We start from the raw sequence: 20,561 nt of genomic DNA on the forward strand, positions 1-20,561 counted from the left end.
TCTAGTCTTGTCTAGTCTTGTCTAGTCTTGTCTAGTCTTGTCTAGTCTTGTCTAGTCTTGTCTAGTCTTGTCTAGTCTTGTCTTGTCTTGTCTTGTCTTGTCTTGTCTAGTCTTGTCTTGTCTAGTATTGCATAGTGTAGTCTCTAGCCTAGTTTATAGTGTCTATTCTATAGTCCAGTTTATAGTTTACTATAGTTTGGTCTTTAGTCTATATTTTAGACTGGAGTCTAGTCTAGTTTACTAAATACTTCTTCGCCACATTTTTATGCATGTTATACTTCCATCTTTTTATAATTTCCAAAATCATAAAAAATATTCCAAAAAAACTTCAATACTAACTTATCCCTTGATGTAACATCTGTAAATAATTTTTTTTATTATAACATTTCCTTTTTAACTATAAATTAAAGACACAAAATAAATTAAAATAATGGAAATTAAAAAATTTAACAGGAAGAAAAAACAAGTAGTGTTTAAATTTTTGGTAAAATTTTTAATGAGAAAAACTACTTATAATTATAATGATGAAAAACGTGAAGATACATTTTTCGCTAAAGCTTTATTAATGCGTATATTACCCACATCCTTTAGAAAAGGACTAAAAAGTGAGAAGTAGCAACGACGTATATTACCCACATCCTTTAGAAAAGAACTAAAAAAAGTGAAAAGTAGCAACGGCAGTGACTGTCAGTAGTTTGTAAGAGTAAAGATGTTATGTGAAAATTCTATATATTTCTACAGTTTTTATTTAAGTAATTTTGGTATTTTATGTTTAACTTTTGATTAAGATTTCCTTAGGAATAAATAGAAAAATATAGAGGAATAAATAATACTACCAAAGGCATTAAAGTATGAATATACAGACATTGATAAAGAGGCTTAGAGTGGGTGAGAGTGGGTGAAAATTAACAAAAACTTTTATAAGAGAATCCAAATAAAGCAGACAATTAGGTTTTATTTGAGGAATTTGTCTCGACAATGAAAGAGTTGAATAAAATACTAAAAAATAACCAAAAAAGTACTTTTGAACACAAATATTTAAGCAACTTTCATCAGAAACCCAAATAATTTCTTTCCCTATATGTTGAATGAGTCTAGTTCAATCTGAAAGATTTTTAACTTTCTATTGATCATGGTACTTTTTGTTGTTATTTGGTACAAAATCATTTGTAAAGTTTTACTAAAAAACCTCATCGTTAACGAACAATGAAATACAACAAAAAATAAGAGAAAAAAAAGAACTTAACAACAAAGTTAATAAACTTTTAATTATAATTGGATATCAAAAACTTTTTTTGATGAACAAAACTTAAAATATACTGCATAGTTGTATGTACTAGTGTCTCAATTTCTTGCTGTCTTTTGTTAACAGTAAATATGTCGGTTTGTATATGAGTAATAAACCTCAAATGGGTTAAATTTCTGGTGAAGAGATTTTTTTGAAATCTATTTAAAAACGGCAATATATTAGGGTGTAACTTATTAGTTCGTTTCTTATTAAAGGAAAATGCTGAACCTTTTACTCCACTCGGTTACTATTGAGCCTGGCTACATCAGCCCTTAATATGTTAAGAAATAGTTTTCCCCAAAAAAAAATTATAAAAATGTCACCCTAATAAATTTAAAAAAAAAAATTAAATTTTGACATTTAAAGTTTTCAATGATATCTACAGGCACTTTATGTTACTTTCCAAGGCTTTGCAAATAGAACAAGGAAAACTTTTTTTTGCAAAACACTATTTATTGCTCTTAGCTAAAATCACTGTCTGTCATTCTTTTTTTCAACTACGAAGATACAGTGAAATTTTTTAGGAAATTTTCTAAAAACCAACAAGTCTCATTTCAAAAATTTTACCATTTAACTCAAACGAAATAATTTAAAATTTTTCGTACTTAATATATATGAGATTAGTATTATATCTTTTCTTTTAAAACTTTTCCCACAAATTACTTAGTTTTTCCTTCTTATCAAATTTACAACTATATTTTAAGTATTCTTAAATTTCTTTCAATTAAAAGCAACTACCCCAATCAATTTGTTTTAAATTTGTTAAATCGTATCAATTTTTATATATGTATGTGTATGTACTGTAATGACACTACTGTTACCTCCTAATACACACACACACCGACACACATAATATTCTATTGAAACTGTAGTTTCAAAACTATTTTCTTTCAATCGATACATTCATTCATTCATTGTCTAATTGTATTTTAGTCGTATAAGTAAGAATAAGTTTTTTATCTTCAGATGACAAGCCATATAACCATATAAAATGAAAAAAATTGGAAGAACAACTAAAACTCAATTAATTAAATTGTGCAGATTGAAAATGTTCAAACGAAAAGGACGAAAATAGTAAAAACTTTAGTTTAAGGTTGAAATAACACATTCTTCCAAAGAAAAGTGCAATATATGAAAGGATGTGTGCTAGAGGGGAAAATGTTGCTAAAGTTGTTGGAAGTAGAAGAAATTACTAACTAACTAACTAACTAACTAACTAACTAACTAACTAACTAACTAACTTACTAACTAACTAACTAACTAACTAACTAACTAACTAACTAACTAACTAACTAATTAACTAACTAACTAACTAACTAACTAACTAACTAACTAACTAACTAACTAACTAACTAACTAACTAACTAACTAACTAACTAACTAAATTACTAACTAAACAGCTAACTACCTAACAAACTAATTGACTAACTAACAGTCAACAGACTGGACTATAGACTAGACTAGGCTATAGTATAGAGCAGACTATAGACCAGACTATAGTCTTGACTATAGACTTGACTATGGACTAGATAAAAACTAGACTATAGACTAGACTATAGCTTAGACTGTAAACTAGGCTATTTATAAGACTATAGACGAGACTATAAACGAGACTACACGCGAGACTATAAACTAGATGAGACTCTAGTCTAGAGTATAGATTTACTATAGACTAGACTTTAGACTAGACTATAGACTTGACTATGGACTAGACTATAGACTAGACTGAAGACTAGACTATAGACTAGACTATAGACTAGACTATAGACTAGACTATAGACTAGACTATAGACTAGACTATAGACTAGACTATAGACTAGACTATAGACTAGACTATAGACTAGACTATAGACTAGACTATAGACTAGACTATAGACTAGACTATAGACTAGACTATAGACTAGACTGTAGACTAGACTATAGACTAGACTATAGACTAGATTATAGACTAGACCAGAGACTGATGATTAGAGTTGACTATAGACTAGACTGATGACTAGACTTGACTATAGACTAGTCTAGACTATAGACTTTAGTTACATATATGTCAGTATGTGTGCCCATATTAACTTTGTGCTCCCGCCACGGGTCACAATTTGCAAGATATGCACATGCACTTCTTTTCGGCAGAGAACGAAGCCAAATGGTTAAAAACGGTCTATTATTTCGTTAATGTTTATGTTAATGTTTTATTATTATCTTTAGTGTTTTTATTGGAAATAACTATAAGTGGTGAGGGAGAAGGCTCTCATAAATTTTTGATAAATTGTCCACATAGAACTCTATAGACCGGACTGTATTGTGTATTGTAGCATAATATATTTTCTAGTCTAGTTTTTATTTTTTTTCATTTTTAGCATTTTATAAAAAAATAACTAATAATGTCTTATTTTCATTATTGCAGGTTCAAACTTTTGGGGCGTATTAATCGGTAAGTACATTTGCCTTTAACTCATTAACTATATATACATATAAACAAACCTTTAAAAACACCGAAGACCCCCCCCCCGCCAAAAAAAAAAAAAAAATTATTTTAAATATTTTTACTCACATATAAACAACTTTGTCTACACTCTGCACTAACAAGTGGTTTATTTTGTAAGTTTACATTACTTTTCGTCGAATAAACGAGCGCTGGAGGGAGTGTAACTTTTTAAGTTCACTTGCATGTGAAGAATTCCACTTTACTTAATATTTTTGCATTAAATGCATGAAATCCACATATAGCAACACAACAGCGTCATAAATATTTCAAGTGAAACTACCCAAGTAATTGTGAAATTATGCTACACAAGAGATGTGGCAAGATGAAAAACTGAAAAATAAATGTCTTTATACACACTCCTGTAGAGATGTGTGAGTCAATCAGTGATGGGCATTAGCCAAACTATGTATTTGCAAGTGAGCCAACTAAAGAGAAACGCAGTTATAGCTAAATGTTATTGTAGGGAGGGAGTATTTGTTAAATACCCATTACTGCTCTAAGTATGTATTTGAATGCATCTAGAGATGCATCGCTCTAGATGCACTTGAGTTAACATTTGTTTTTACTCATCTTTTCGTTGCTGCTTAAACGCCCTTGTTGTCATCATTTGTTGTTGAATAAGGTAATCAGTTTTGCATGACATCTTCTTTTAAATGATTAATTTCTATGTTGAGATAATTTAAATTCTACTAGCTGTAGTTGTTTAGATGATAAATTAAATAAAGTGATTTGTATAGGGTGCTTAATTGCGGAATATTTTTTTATTAAATTAAAAACTGTTAGAAAAAATGTCATTGAAGTATTGAAAGAAACTGGTCCCCTTATCTGAACAATTTTTGTGTTTGTCATTTATTCCTTGAACAATTTTACAAAAACAACAAATTGTAAAGGAAACTGTAATTGTAATACTCACTGCGATGAGCTTTATCTGAAGGATCTCTTCTTAAAATAATACGTCGTTTCGACGAACATATGGGTCCTGAATCAACATCGTGAATAACAATTTTAATCTGTTCACCATCCATCGATGTTTGACGTCGTGGCGCTTCAAGATCTTCCAAATTGGGACCGGTGAAAGCAGCCAAAGGGGGTGGTATAGCCGAGGGTATGCCGGAAGTAGGTAGAGCGCCACGTGATTGTAAAGCAGCCAAATCGGGTCTGGACGGGAGATGAGATTAAAAGTTAATTTAATTAAATTTGTAATCGAGTTAATCACTATTTTGTAAAATTTTAGTAAATTGTTCTTCTGAGTTAAAATTTACTAAACTGAATGATAACTATTCGGGATTTTTCTTAAACAAGTCTAATATATCGGTGTTTTTACTCACAATTGTGAACCTCTTCTTCGCATACGTCTATCCTCGTCGACCGTTAATACAGGACTACCTTTATCTGGGCTGGGTGATTCATCATTATTAATATCTTCCGAGGGATGAGGCACACGAAATGAAGGTCTACGAGAGCCGGGCAAAGCTATTTGTGGACCAAGTGTGGCATCGCCAGGAGAACGTTGAGAAGCTTGTGCAGCTGCTTGCAAAACACCCGGAGCGAAAACATCATAAGCCGATTTTCTAAAGGCGAAAAAGTCTTAAAAATTCATTTAAAATCAAACTTTTAATAAATACCTTCTGGGCATGGCTGGTATACCCAAACCCATATCAACACCAGCACCCAAACTGCCGGCTACACCGGTACCTGTAGCATTAGCATCGTCATCATAACTGTGTTGACGGGCAACTCTAGAGCCACGTCTGGAAGCCATTCGTGAGAGAGGAGGTCCAAAACTTAATTCCTCTTGTCTTGGTGGACTGCCCGAGCGACTGGGTGCCATACTATGGCCACCCTTGCGCCAATCCATATCACCACCGGGTGTCTTGTTGCCTTTCAATTGCTAGAAGACCAAAAAAAACATTTCAATTTCTTTCTCCTATTCCTCTTCATATCCAACTTACCCTTTCTAGCTCTTTTAATGACGCAGGTGATACATCTGAATGTCTTCTTAGTTCGGGACTACGAGGTGGGGCTAATGCAGCACTACCATTTGCAGGCGCTAATGTTTGTGTGCTTGAGCCCAATTTGGCATCTGAATGACGTCGTTGCAATGCTTCTAATACTGGTACATCCAGACTAGAGTCTGTTGAATTCTGTGGTATACAAACACGTGAGGCCATCTTTCTTCGACACACACTACAGCGCCACATATTCTGGAACAACAATAAAATTACAATTGTAAATCGAAATTGCATCATATATTCTAATAAGAACAAAGTGTGAAAATTTCCATATGTTTTAGCACGTGTGGGAAAGGCGTCAATGGTATTTATTAACGTTTTTTTTTCTTTCTATAAAAAGGTCGAGTTATAAGGTGTGTAATTCCTTTGTGTTTATTTGCTATTATAGTTGTGTTGTAATATAATTTATTTGTTATCGATTTATCTTCATGTTTAAAATGCAAATAGTTTTTTATTTATTTATTTAAAAAGGTGCGGTAAAGTTTTGCATCAGGTTTTGGAAGATTTTTTTATAATTCCATATGAGTTAGAACTAAAACTGAACTGGAACTGAACTAGAACTGAACTAGAACTGAACTGGAACTGAACTAGAACTGAACTAGAACTGAACTAGAACCGAACTAGAACTGAACTAGAACTGAACTAGAACTGAACTAGAACTGAACTAGAACTGAACTAGAACTGAACTAGAACTGAACTAGAACTAGAACTGAACTAGAACTGAACTAGAACTGAACTAGAACTGAACTAGAACTGAACTAACACTGAACTAGAACTAAAATAGAACTAGAACTGAATTTAAAAAGAACTTGGACTAAAATATTAAATATTTTATGAATTTTATAATTTAATTTTATTTTTTAAATTTTCGAAAATAAATATCTTCTTTACATATTTCTCTAAGTGTAATTATTAAAATTATATTAGGTTGCAATTTTATTTGCTTTTTTCTGCCATTTAAATTTGTATGTTTTTCTGTGTTTAAACGTTGTGCCTCATGTGTGGTTGCACGAAACCAAATACACGCTTACGTATGTACGTACATATTTTTCACCAGCTGACTAAATTTTTGCCATTTTAATTAACTTAGCAACAATTAGCCAAAAATGGAAAAACCATAGAAACTTTTAAACACAAATACATTCATATGCACATAAATTTTCTCAAGTCCAGCAAACATTTTGATAAAATACAATTTTGTTTTAGTTTTCTTAATAAATGGGATTTAAATATTTCCTGTCTTGGGCAAAATAATATTAAGTTGGATATTGGATAATTTATGTTTAAATGTTTGCTGGGTTATCACACATCTGTATTACAGTTTTGCACATTAAATAGCTGTATTCTCGTTTTTATATTTCTCTCATTATGGCCCAACACACTTAGAAAGAAATAAAACCCTGCCGTTCTGGGTGTAATTTAATTATTTGATAGAAATGCTAATTTATTTTTCATAATCTTTTAAAGACTGACTACAGTCCACTGGTGCTAACTTTGGAATTGGTGGCAGTCAAGTAAAGGGGTACCTTGTCGTTTTTTTTTTGGGAATCCTTCTGGGCTGGTTTTAGAAAACCTCAAAAATATTACGTTTTGTGGTTGCTGTTTATTGTATTTTTGTTAGCGAGAATATAAAAAAAGCACGTTGAAGCTTTAAAAAGGCACATCAACAACGTCCAGTCTTCCGTGCAAAAGGAAGTGAAAGGCAGAAAAAATATTTTTATTTTCACAAAAGATCTGACATTAACAGAAAATTCGCATGTTTTTAATAAATATTTTTGTTAAACATTCACTCACACACAACAGCAAATTAATGAAATTGTTATGGTCTTTTGAAAAGAAATTATATTAAATAATTAAATAATCATTATAAGTACTTATTTAGAGAGAAAATAATGAAATTTATTTTGAAAACTTTACGGGAACAATTTTTTTTTAATTTACTAATTTTATTTTAAGTCAAAATTAAGTTCAAAATTCGCAATATCAACTGTTAGGTCTGTGGGACCCATAGTCCCTGTACACAAAATTCTTTCGACTTTTATATATACAGTATAGTCAATATAAACTAGACTATAGACTAGACTTTAGACTAGACTTAAGACTATACTATAGACTACGACTGGTTTCGACTATAGACTAGACCATAAACTGGACAATAGACTAGACTATTGATTAGACTATAGACAAAAATATAGATTAAACTATGGACTAGACTACTGACTAGACTAGGCTATAGACTAGACTACATAATAGAATACAGATTAGACTACAGACTATAGATCACGGACTAGACTATAGACTAGACTATAGACTAGACTATAGACTAGACTATAGACTAGAATATAGACTAGACTATAGACTAGACTATAGACTAGACTATAGACTAGACTATAGAAAATAATGAAATTTATTTTGAAAACTTTACGGGAACAATTTTTTTTTAATTTACTAATTTTATTTTAAGTCAAAATTAAGTTCAAAATTCGCAATATCAACTGTTAGGTCTGTGGGACCCATAGTCCCTGTACACAAAATTCTTTCGACTTTTATATATACAGTATAGTCAATATAAACTAGACTATAGACTAGACTTTAGACTAGACTTAAGACTATACTATAGACTACGACTGGTTTCGACTATAGACTAGACCATAAACTGGACAATAGACTAGACTATTGATTAGACTATAGACAAAAATATAGATTAAACTATGGACTAGACTACTGACTAGACTAGGCTATAGACTAGACTACATAATAGAATACAGATTAGACTACAGACTATAGATCACGGACTAGACTATAGACTAGACTATAGACTAGACTATAGACTAGACTATAGACTAGAATATAGACTAGACTATAGACTAGACTATAGACTAGACTATAGACTAGACTATAGACTAGACTATAGACTAAGACTATAGACTAGACTATAGACTAGACTATAGACTAGACTATAGACTAGACTATAGACTAGACTATAGACTAGACTATAGACTAGACTATAGACTAGACTATAGACTAGACTATAGACTAGACTATAGACTAGACTATAGACTAGACTATAGACTAGACTATAGACTAGACTATAGACTAGACTATAGACTAGACTATAGACTAGACTATAGAAGACTAGACTAGACTTATAGACTAGACTATAGACTAGACTATAGACTAGACTATAGACTAGACTATAGACTAGACTATAGACTAGACTATAGACTAGACTCTAGAGACTAGACTATAGACTAGACTATAGACTAGACTATAGACTAGACTATAGACTAGACTATAGACTAGACTATAGACTAGACTATAGACTAGACTACTATAGACTATACTATAGACTATAGACTAGACTATAGACTAGACTATAGACTAGACTATAGACTAGACTATAGACTAGACTATAGACTAGACTATAGACTAGACTATAGACTAGACTATAGACTAGACTATAGACTAGACTATAGACTAGACTATAGACTAGACTATAGACTAGACTATAGACTAGACTATAGACTAGACTATAGACTAGACTATAGACTAGACTATAGACTAGACTATAGACTAGACTAGATAGACTAGACTATAGACTAGACTATAGACTAGACTATAGACTAGACTATAGACTAGACTATAGACTAGACTATAGACTAGACTATAGACTAGACTATAGACTAGACTATAGACTAGACTATAGACTAGACTATAGACTAGACTATAGACTAGACTATAGACTAGACTATAGACTAGACTATAGACTAGACTATAGACTAGACTATAGACTAGACTATAGACTAGACTATAGACTAGACTATAGACTAGACTATAGACTAGACTATAGACTAGACTATAGACTAGACTATAGACTAGACTATAGACTAGACTATAGACTAGACTATAGACTAGACTATAGACTATAGACTAGACTATAGACTAGACTATAGACTAGACTATAGACTAGACTATAGACTAGACTATAGACTAGACTATAGACTAGACTATAGACTAGACTATAGACTATACTATAGACTAGACTATAGACTAGACTATAGACTAGACTATAGACTAGACTATAGACTAGACTATAGACTAGACTATAGACTAGACTATAGACTAGACTATAGACTAGACTATAGACTAGACTATAGACTAGACTATAGACTAGACTATAGACTAGACTATAGACTAGACTATAGACTAGACTATAGACTATAATAGACTAGACTATTATAGACTAGACTATAGACTAGACTATAGACTAGACTATAGACTAGACTATAGACTAGACTATAGTAGACTAGAGACTATAGACTAGACTATAGACTAGACTATAGACTAGACTAGACTATAGACTAGACTATAGACTAGACTAGACTATAGACTAGACTATAGACTAGACTAGACTATAGACTAGACTATAGACTAGACTATAGACTAGACTATAGACTAGACTATAGACTAGACTATAGACTAGACTATAGACTAGACTATAGATACTAGACTATAGACTAGACTATAGACTAGACAATAGACTGGACTATAGACTTGACTATAGACTAGACTATAGACTAGACTATTGACTAGACTTTAGACTAGACTATAGACTAGACTATAGACTAGACTATAGATTAGACTATAGACTAGACTATAGACTAGACTATAGACTAGACTATAGACTAGGCTTTAGACTAGACTATATACTAGACTATAGACTAGACTATAGACTAGACTATAGACTAGACTATAGACTAGACTATAGACTAGACTATAGACTGGACTATAGACTGGACTATAGACTAGACTATAGACTAGACTATAGACTAGACTATAGACTAGACTTTAGACTAGACTATAGACTAGACTATAGACTAGACTATAAACTAGACTATAGACTAGATTTTAGACTAGACTATAGACTAGACTGTAGGCTAGACTATAGACTAGACTATAGACTAGACTATAGACTATAGACTAGACTAGACTTTAGACTAGACTATAGACTGAACTTACTATAGACTAGACTAGGCTATAGTTTACACTGTAGTCTAGATTATAGACTAGACTATAGACTAGACCATCTAATTGACGATAGATTAAAAGATAGATTAAATTATAAATTACACTATCTATATGACTATTGACTAGATACTGATCTAGTGATATGTATATTTTAGGTTGTTAGAAAATGTTCATTAAAGTTAGTTTTTTTTTTTGTAAACCCTCTTTTTTGTATTTTCACTCTCCCCTAAGCTTTGAAGCGTAATTAAGTAGTGTTCAAATTTCACCATAAAATCCTTTAACATCATCATGCTACTCTAATTTCCTCAAGTGTGTATGAATGTAATTGAGAAATTTTCCAATTTTCTCTGCATCATCCTACTCTCACTTGCCCTTGCTACATCTTATAAGTTGTAATATATTTGCAAGGTATTGTAGATATTATTTAGTGTAATCTAAACTTTAATTATTTTTACATTATGAGTTAAGATATGAAGTGTATGTATGTGGGTGTTCGCTCTTTTATACTTTGTTATTATGAATCAGCTCTATAAAACTTAAACATGTTGCAATGATTATGTTGTACTATATTACAGTTTGTGGCATTAGCCATCAGTATAATCAGCAAACAGCAGCATTATCATCATCATTATCATTAGTAATCAATAGTGTTTTGTAATTTAGTAACATTCTTAAAGTAAGAAAATTATTCCTTTTCTAATGAGGTAAATTTTCTCATATTCTCTAACAATATTATCGTCCTGTCATATTTTTAATTACCATTAGGGAAAAAGTTTTAAGCAAAATGATATGTTAAGTAGTGATAATGATATGATTATATAAGGTAGCCTTGAGGTATTTTTAATCATGGTAAAATATATATAGCAGGCAATGAACGACCAAATGATGGATAGTCTATATAGATCTAAAAGCCTATAAGTGTGAGTTATCTGCAAGATAATTGTATACAATTACTTCAGAAAAAACGCTTGCTATTCACTGGAAAAAGTTCCAAAAAGGGTGAAAATCGGGAAATATAGTTTTATTCAAAATCACTTTTATAAAGTTTTAAAAAAGAAGGACTGTTTTGTTATTTTTGTTTCTTTAACTTGTACTTTTTATATATTCTATATTATTTAGCTTCATTAATCGTGATCAAAATGTACCAATTTCATCATCCAAATGGAAAAATAATATTGAAAACTCCTGACTGAATATAAATCTTGAAGATTGTACTCTTTGGTATATTTTTCAATGAAAATGGATTAAACGTTTTGATGGTTCTATAGTAGAAATCCTTGCTTCATGAGCACAAGAATACTTTTGACAGACAAAGTTAGGTACTTAGGAGTAATACTTGACTGGAAATTAAAATGGAGAGACCATATAAAGGATATGATCAACAAGACACTTTGATGCTGGACGATATGTAGGAAAACTGTAGGCATGAAATGAGGTGTTAGTCCCACTACGACAAAGTCTAGCTGGTGGACAACTTTGGACAAAAAGTTTAATATCAAACTACTTTAGGGAGTTCAAGTTCATCGTACATGCTGCTACTTCAACCTAAGTTTTAGAAATGTTGTTAGATATTATACCCCTTGAATCATATTTAAGAGTTCAGGTGACGCTTACATCCGAATGGCTCCTTACTTAAATTGAGCTGACCCAAAGCTGTTATAAAACACGTGGTATGTGTAGGAGGCCACTCGAAAACAGTCGGATACGGATAGCTGAATAAAAACTATGGGTGCGAGAATCTTATACGTCCTCAAGAATGTTGTATACCTGCTCCTACCAACCTAGTTAGTTAAGTAGTTAGTTAGTTTGTTTGTTAGTTAATTTCATAATTACACTTATTTTGATGGACTTCCCTACTATTTTGCATGTCTTCAATAATAACAAGTAAGAAGTTATAGTCGGGCGAGACCGACCATATAATACCCTACACCTATATACGAATGAAATGCGATTTAGTTTTCATAATAAAGCATTTAAGTTAATTTGTACCTTGCCTCAGATATACTAAAGCCATTTACTGTTTAATAAAACTGTGGAAATTTAAGTAAAATGTTGATGGGGGCTTTTTAGAGGGGCTAGGGTCAAATGAGGCCCTATAATTATAAAGTACATGAGGTTCATCAACACTAGTATAAAACTTGGTTTTGCAGCTTTTTGTCGAGATACGAGTAAGGAGTGAGATCGAAAAATTCTTAACACACGTTTTTTATTACATTTTTCAACCAAAAAAGTGACCAGAAAAAAGTGCGTACTGAAATTATTAAATATTTTCAACTAAACCCAACTTGGTCTTACAAAAAGTTGTCCAAGCATACAAAGGTCTGCTGTCAAACTGTTTCCAATGTTATTAAACAGTACCGGGAGAACTTGTCAGTTGATAGAAAACCTGGTTCAGGTAGAAGGAATGGTCCACATGATGTTTCTAAAGCCAAAAAAAATAGAACGCATTTTCAAAAGAGCTCCCAACACATCCGGTAGGAAAGCAGCTCGGTTAGCTCAGTGCTCGGACTATTTGGTACGAAAAGTTAAAGCTAATGCAGGTTTAAAAACATACAAGGCTCAAAAAGTTCCTAACAGGAACGCTGCTAAAAATTTAGAGGCCAAAAACAGAGCACGGAAATTGAAGTCAAGTTTTATAAAAAAATATTCTTGCTGCATAATGGATGACGAAACGTTTGTTCTGGCAGATTTTTCGCAACTTCCAGGTCAAAAGATTTATGTTGCTGATGCTCGAGGGAATGTTGAAGAAAAGTTTAGGACCCAAAAGCAGACAAAATTTCCCAGAAAGTTCTTGGTATGGCAAGCAATATGCAGTTGCGGCAAAAGAAGTCAATCATTTGTTACAACGGGCTCTATAAATACCGAAATTTACAAAAAAGGCTGCTTCCATTCATAAGACTTCATAATGTGTCCACTTATTTTTGGCCTGACTTGGCATCCTGTCACTATGCTAAACAAGCCCTTGAGTGGTACAAGAACAATAATGTGGTATTTGTACCAAGAGAGGCAAATCCTCCAAACTGCCCGGAGCTAAGGCCAGTGGAGAGATATTGGGCTCTTGTTAAAAGAGAATTGAAGAGTACAAAAAAGGTGTCCAAAAGTGTGGTAGATTTTAAACGGAGATGGACTACATGTTCGAGCAAAGTGACAGAAAGCACTATAAAAACGTTAATGGAAGGGTTTCCGAAAAGGGTTCAAAATTTCATCACTAGTGATTAAAACTATAAAAATATTTTTTTTTTTGTAAATTGTAAATAATAATTTGAATCAAATAAAAAAAAAATAAAGCTGTAAGTTTAGTGGTTTCTTTTTTATAAACATATATGTATGTTAAGAATTTTTCGATCTCACTCCTTATATTATACATAATTATGAACTTAAAAGCCCTATTTGTCGGGTTCAGTTCTAATGGGTCTAGGTGAAATAATGGACCAATGTTAACTATTTTCGTCTACAGTACCATAAAATATCATGTGCCGAATTTCAATGAATTATCTCCAAAATTGTGACCTGTAGTTTGATTACAAGCTTTACAAGCTCTATTCGAGGGTTCAGTTGTATGGGAGCTAGGTGAAATAATGAACCGATGTTAATCATTTTCAATAGACTTCGTCTCCGGTATAATAAAAGATCATGTGCCAAATTTCATTGAATTATCTTCAAAATTGCGACATGTAGTTTGATTACAATGTTTACAAGAACTATTCGAGAGTACAGTTGTATGGAGGATAGGTGAAATAATTGACTGATCTTAACCATTTTCAATAGGGTTCGTCCTGAGAAGATCACGTACCAAGTTTCATTCAATTATCTTCAAAATTACGGCCTGTAGTTTGATTACTACGAACATAGCTAAATCGACTTAGAAAATGATTCTGAGCCGATTGGTATACTTTAAGGTGGGTATAGGACCAATATTATTGTGCGTTACAAACATCAGCACAAACCCAATATACCCTCCCCACTAAAGTGGTGTAGGGTATAATTATTAAATACATGAAAGGTTTAGGTCATCACAATTCCTCTTAAAGGACATAAGTACTTTTTCTAATTTATTCAATTTTTACACCTGACACGAAAAAGGTCTTACCACTTCCAGTACAAATTACACATTGTTTTACATGAGTAAAATTAATGTTTACACGTCATTTTTGGAATTGACTACAAAATATGATATGTATAAATAGAAATATGTATGTAAGTGTTAGACAATATATGAATATGAACAAGACAATTATAAATTATTAGTTCAAGTAAATTTGCCTTTAAGTAACTAAATATAAAAGTAATTGAATTAGACAATTTCATGGTTTAAGAGTTATTAGCCAAGGATCGAGTTAACCCCATGCAACTTCTAACCCTTTCTTAACAATATCCAACCAATTTAGCATATTTATTGCATTTACAAAACAGACCACATTTATATGGAAATTTTTTATTATTTAAATTCTTTTGTATTAAACTCACCGCATCCTCATTTTCCTCCAATTTACTATAGCTGGCACAATCTTCACACACACGCTGCTGACATTCAAAACACGTCTTATGAAAGTCATCGGGTTTAAATGATTTCAAACACACCCGACAAGCACCCGCTCGACGTCCGGGTTCTGTATTTTGTTTTGAGGAATTTGAAGTGCCACCACCACTACTGATACTGCCACTTGTCGCTGATGTTATTGTACTTGTTGTATTATTATTATTGTTGTTATTTTGATTTGCCGCTGCATCCTGTTGCTGTTGATAGTTGCCATAAGTGGCATCCGTATCTGTAGGTATTAACGATGGACGTGGTGACATTTTATTCACTAAAAAAAGAGGAAAAAAGGAGGAAAATATTATCTTCTTAGTTGCTTTTCGAACAGAATAGTTGATGGAATAATAATAATAAGCGACAATAATAAAAATATCTTTAAAAGGAGGAAATTGCTTAGAATAACAGCAAATAATGTAAATTAAATAAAATAAAAGTTATAACGTCATGTTTTTCGCCTCTACATACAAATGAAATAAAATGCCAACAGTCAGGAAACTTCTGCTGTTATCGACAATTGTTGCAAGTTTTCATAAAGTATTTGCAATGTCTTGACTACAAATAATTGTTAAAACTAATATTATTGTTGCAATTTATATGCAGAAAAGTAAACCTCAACAGTTTTGTTATTGAATTTGTATAAAATTTTATTGGTAAATGAAATTTATCATAAAATGGATTCTAAATGATTTCATTAATAAGAAAATATAAACCTGAGAATTATCATGTGATTGCTTGCATTTTAAAGATAAATGAAACAATTTTTTTGTCTAAAGTTTACTTAGTAGTTATGTGTATACCTATTATACACATAACTACTTACTATATGGGGTGTAGAATATTTTGTGGTCGTGCTCTTGTTTGTAAAAGTACAAATTTACATTTTTTAAGTATTTGTTGGCAATAAAAATATAGTCCACTCTGTATCCTATTCTATTTCTATAGCCTAGATAATAGTCAAGTCAAGTTTAATGTATTTTCTCTAATATTTTCTATAGTTTAGTCTTCTAAAGTCTAAAGTCTAGTCTATAGTATAATCTGTAGTCCATAGTGTAGTCAATAGAATAGTCTATAGTCTAGTCTAGTCTACAGTCTAGTCTTTAGTCTAGTCTTTAGTCTAGTCAATAGTCTAGTCTATAGTCCAGTCTATAGCCTAGTCTATAGTCTAGTCTATAGTCTAGTCTATAGTCCAGTCTATAGCCTAGTCTATAGCCTAGTCTATAGTCTAGTCTATAGTCTAGTCTATAGTCTAGTCTATAGTCTAGTCTATAGTCTAGTCTATAGTCTAGTCTATAGTCTAGTCTATAGTCTAGTCTATAGTCTAGTCTGTAATCTAGTCTATAGTCTAGTCTATAGTCTAGTCTATAGTCTTGTCTATAGTCTTGTCTATAGTCTTGTCTATAGTCTAGTCTATAGTCTAGTCTTTAGTCTAGCGAATAGCCTTGTCTATAATCTAGTCTATAGAGTAGTCTATAAACTAGTCTATAGTGTAGTCTATAGTCTGGTTTATAATCTAGTCTAAATTGTTGTCTACAGTCTAGTATATAGTCTTGTCTAAAGTCGAGTCTGTAGAATAGTTATTAGCGTAGTCTATAGTTTAGTCTATAGTCTGGTCTACATTCAAGTCCAGTCTATAACCTCTAAAAGTCTACAGTCTTTTATGTGGTCTAATCTATAGTTTAGTATATATTGTAGGCTAAAGTCTAGTTGATAGTGTATTCTGTAGTCTTGCCTATAGTCTAGTTTATAGTTTAGCGTAGTTTTCTATTTAAAATCAGCAAAGTTCGTCCACTAGTAACAGAGATACAAGCAAAAGTCCGATACAAACACAGAAAATTACATCTTGAAAAACTAACAACAACATAAGCTTTTTAATGTGTTTTGTTTCGTTTGGTGTTAGTTGTTGTTGTTTAATGTTCTGTTATAGAGTTGGAAAATATAGTTTAAATTGAAACCCTTGAAATTAAACTCATTTTAAACACACTATGCTGAAAAGTATATAAAATTCGACAATGGCGAATATTTATGTGTTTTATTAAAACATTTGTTCATTTTGTAATATATGTCAACCTTTTAGTTTTTCAATTTCCTACCAACTGTCACAGCAAAATAACACTCAACTTTCGTCGTAAATCAAAAGTAAATACAAAAACCACATTCAACACTTAAGCAATATTACAAGCAGTAATATGGACATAAAATCAATTAAACTTTTAAAAACGTATGTGTTAGAAAATGTCACATTTACTCTGAAGTAAATATTAGTAACATAGAAAACCGCATACTTAGAACCGTAAAATAAACTTAAAATATCATTCACTCATAAATTAAATAAAACATTATTCTTGTTACAAATTGTCTCATTCATTCATTAGTTTCATTTTAAATGAAACAGGTGTCCTAATCATAAACAGCTCCCAGCATTAACTTGCTCAAAAATGTTAGACACGTATGTAGAAACGTATTTTATATTACTTAGAACCCCGTAGTTCTGAGAACTAAATTATTTCTTTAAGGATCTAAACAGGAAAAGAGCTTTAATCACATGATCTTTGAAATGTCCTTGTAAGTCACTGTAAACAGTTATTATTACAACTGCGAAAAGGGTAAATAGTATTCTCTTGTAATTACAGGGTACATTAGTTGTTATATATTTAAAGCATAACTAGTAAGTGTAGTAAATATTAACCAAAGACTTTTGAAAAATTTTCAACAAAAACTTCAATAGCTATAGTAAAACATACTTGCTAACACTTTTTAATAGTTCATGTTAAGGTAACGACACCTTGTCAAGAATTTTTCGCAAAATGCTTAAATGAAAATCGTTTAAAGTTCAGTTATTAATTCTATACTCTTAAGAAAAAGTGAAACATTTTAGCAGTTTTTTTTTAAATATATTCATGTAAATGAAAAAGGCAATTAAAAGAATTGCATGAAATCGAAAATATTTTCTTAAATTATTAGGTTTTCGAGGGTTTTTCAAAGTTTTTATATGATTGTGTGTTCATTAAACTATAGAATATACTATATACTGTACTATAGCATAAACTATAGATTAAACTATAAAATAGACAATAGACTAGACCATAGACCAGATTATTGACTAGCTTTTAGGCAATAATTGTACACTAGACTATGTTCTAGATTATATACTAGACTATTGAGATTACTATAGAATGGGCTATAGAATACACTTAAACTAGACTACAGACTGGTTTATAGATTCGACTATAGCCTAGATTAAAGACTAGATTATAGACTGAACTGTAGACTACAGACTAGATTATAAACCAAACTATAGACTAGACTATAGACTAGATTACAGACCAGATCAATGACCAGATTATAGACTGGAGTATAGACTAGACTATAAACTAGACTAGACAAGGTTTTAGATCAGATCAAAGGTTATATTATAGACTAGATTATAAACTAGTCTACGTATTAAACTATAGACTAGTCTATAGAATAGATATTGACTGGACTATAGACTAGACGATGCACTAGATTGTAGACTAGACTATAGAACGGACTATAGAGTAGTCTGTAGACAAGACTATATAATTGTATTAGTATAGACTAGACTATAGCCTAGACTATAGACTTGACTAGACTATAAACTGGACTATAGACTAGACTATAGACTAGACTATAGACTAGACTATAGACTAGACTATAAACTAGACTATAGACTAGACTATAGACTAGACTATAGACTAGACTATAGACTAGACTATAGACTAGACTATAGACTAGACTATAGACTAGACTATAGACTAGACTATAGACTAGACTATAGACTAGACTATAGACTAGACTATAGACTAGACTATAGACTAGGCTATAGACTAGACTATAGTCCAGACTATAGACAAGACTATACAACAGACTAGGACTAGATTATAGACTAGACTCTAGACTAAATTAAAGACTAGCAGTAAATTTTTACAGTGTATGTACTTAAGTTTTAAATATCCTATTCTTCTTCAAATAAATAATATAGTTATGGGTGAATTGCAAAGATCCTTATCTTTTTAAAATCCACTTTTATTAAACTTTTTGTTCGAGTTTGTTTTTTCTGAATTTTTTCACATGTTCACATGTCTCACAAATTGCATTTAACTCGTGCATATAAAAAACACTCACAAATATAATCTTTTTACTGGTCACAAATGTATGAAAATATTTAATTTAAAATATTATAAAAAATAGTAATCGAAAAAAGAAAAAAATACTTGAAATTTATAGTCACATTGCCAACACAAGATATCTTTAAAAAGATGGTAATGGAGAATTTAAGATGACCTTACTTAGTCCTTATATAAACTTCTTGGTAAAGAGCTTTGGGGACTACAATGATCTATGAATTATACGTTAAACTAATGCCACAAATTTTCGGAAGCCTTATAACTCATACAATGCAAATGCACAATTTAACTAAATTCAAACTTTATATATTTTTCAGGATCTTTTAGCAAATACCATAATTTATTTTAAAATTACGTGGTTAATTTTTGTTACAAAAACTCGTAGCACAAACTTGAGCTCTATTTTCTGTTTGTCCTTAAAATGTGACTTTTTCTATCTGCTATTTACACATGAGGATTCTGTTTCTACAACATACCTTAACTAAAATAACTAAAGTGTATATATGTATATGAAGGGGCTAGGTGTGCATCCACAATATATGGACTCTCAACTCTAGTACGTGCTTGAATCTTAAAATAGGTTGTTTAATTTAGTGGTGAAAATTAATTATAAAAGTATAGACTATTGACTAGACTTTAAACTAGGCTATAGACAAGAATATAAACTCGAGTATATAATAGACTAAAGACTAGACTATATACTAGACTACAGACTAGACTGTGGATTTCACTATAATCTAAACTATAGACAAAATTATATACTATATACCATACTAAAGACTAGACTCTAAACTAGACTAGACTACACTCTAGCTAATAGACTATACTATAGAATATACTATAGAATAGACTATAGAATAGACTATAAACTAGACTATAGACTAGACTATAGACAAGACTATAGACTAGACTATAGACTAGACTATAGACTAGACTATAGACTAGACTATAGACTATGCTATAGACTAGACTATAGACTAGACTGTAGACTAGACTATATACTAGACTATAGACTAGACTATAGACTAGACTATAGACTAGACTATAGACTAGACTATAGACTGGA

The 20,561-nt window shown here is 31.3% G+C and overlaps 1 protein-coding gene across 2 annotated transcripts in view; it reads right to left on the reverse strand.

The window, feature by feature from the left end:
- The window catches only part of LOC111685605 (regulating synaptic membrane exocytosis protein 2), a 42,344-nt gene that overhangs the window by 11,903 nt on the left and 9,880 nt on the right, over positions 1-20,561 (reverse strand). For both annotated transcript variants that reach the window (XM_046951928.1, XM_046951929.1), the window contains exons 3-7: positions 15,281-15,621; positions 5,726-5,977; positions 5,399-5,664; positions 5,102-5,344; positions 4,687-4,931 (exon numbers count right to left, since the gene is read on the reverse strand). In XM_046951928.1, coding sequence (XP_046807884.1) covers positions 4,687-4,931; positions 5,102-5,344; positions 5,399-5,664; positions 5,726-5,977; positions 15,281-15,621 — 1,347 coding nt within the window. The remainder of the gene's footprint in view (positions 1-4,686; positions 4,932-5,101; positions 5,345-5,398; positions 5,665-5,725; positions 5,978-15,280; positions 15,622-20,561) is intronic.

The sequence above is a fragment of the Lucilia cuprina genome, chromosome 5 (assembly GCF_022045245.1).
Source record: "Lucilia cuprina isolate Lc7/37 chromosome 5, ASM2204524v1, whole genome shotgun sequence".
NCBI lineage: Eukaryota > Metazoa > Arthropoda > Insecta > Diptera > Calliphoridae > Lucilia > Lucilia cuprina.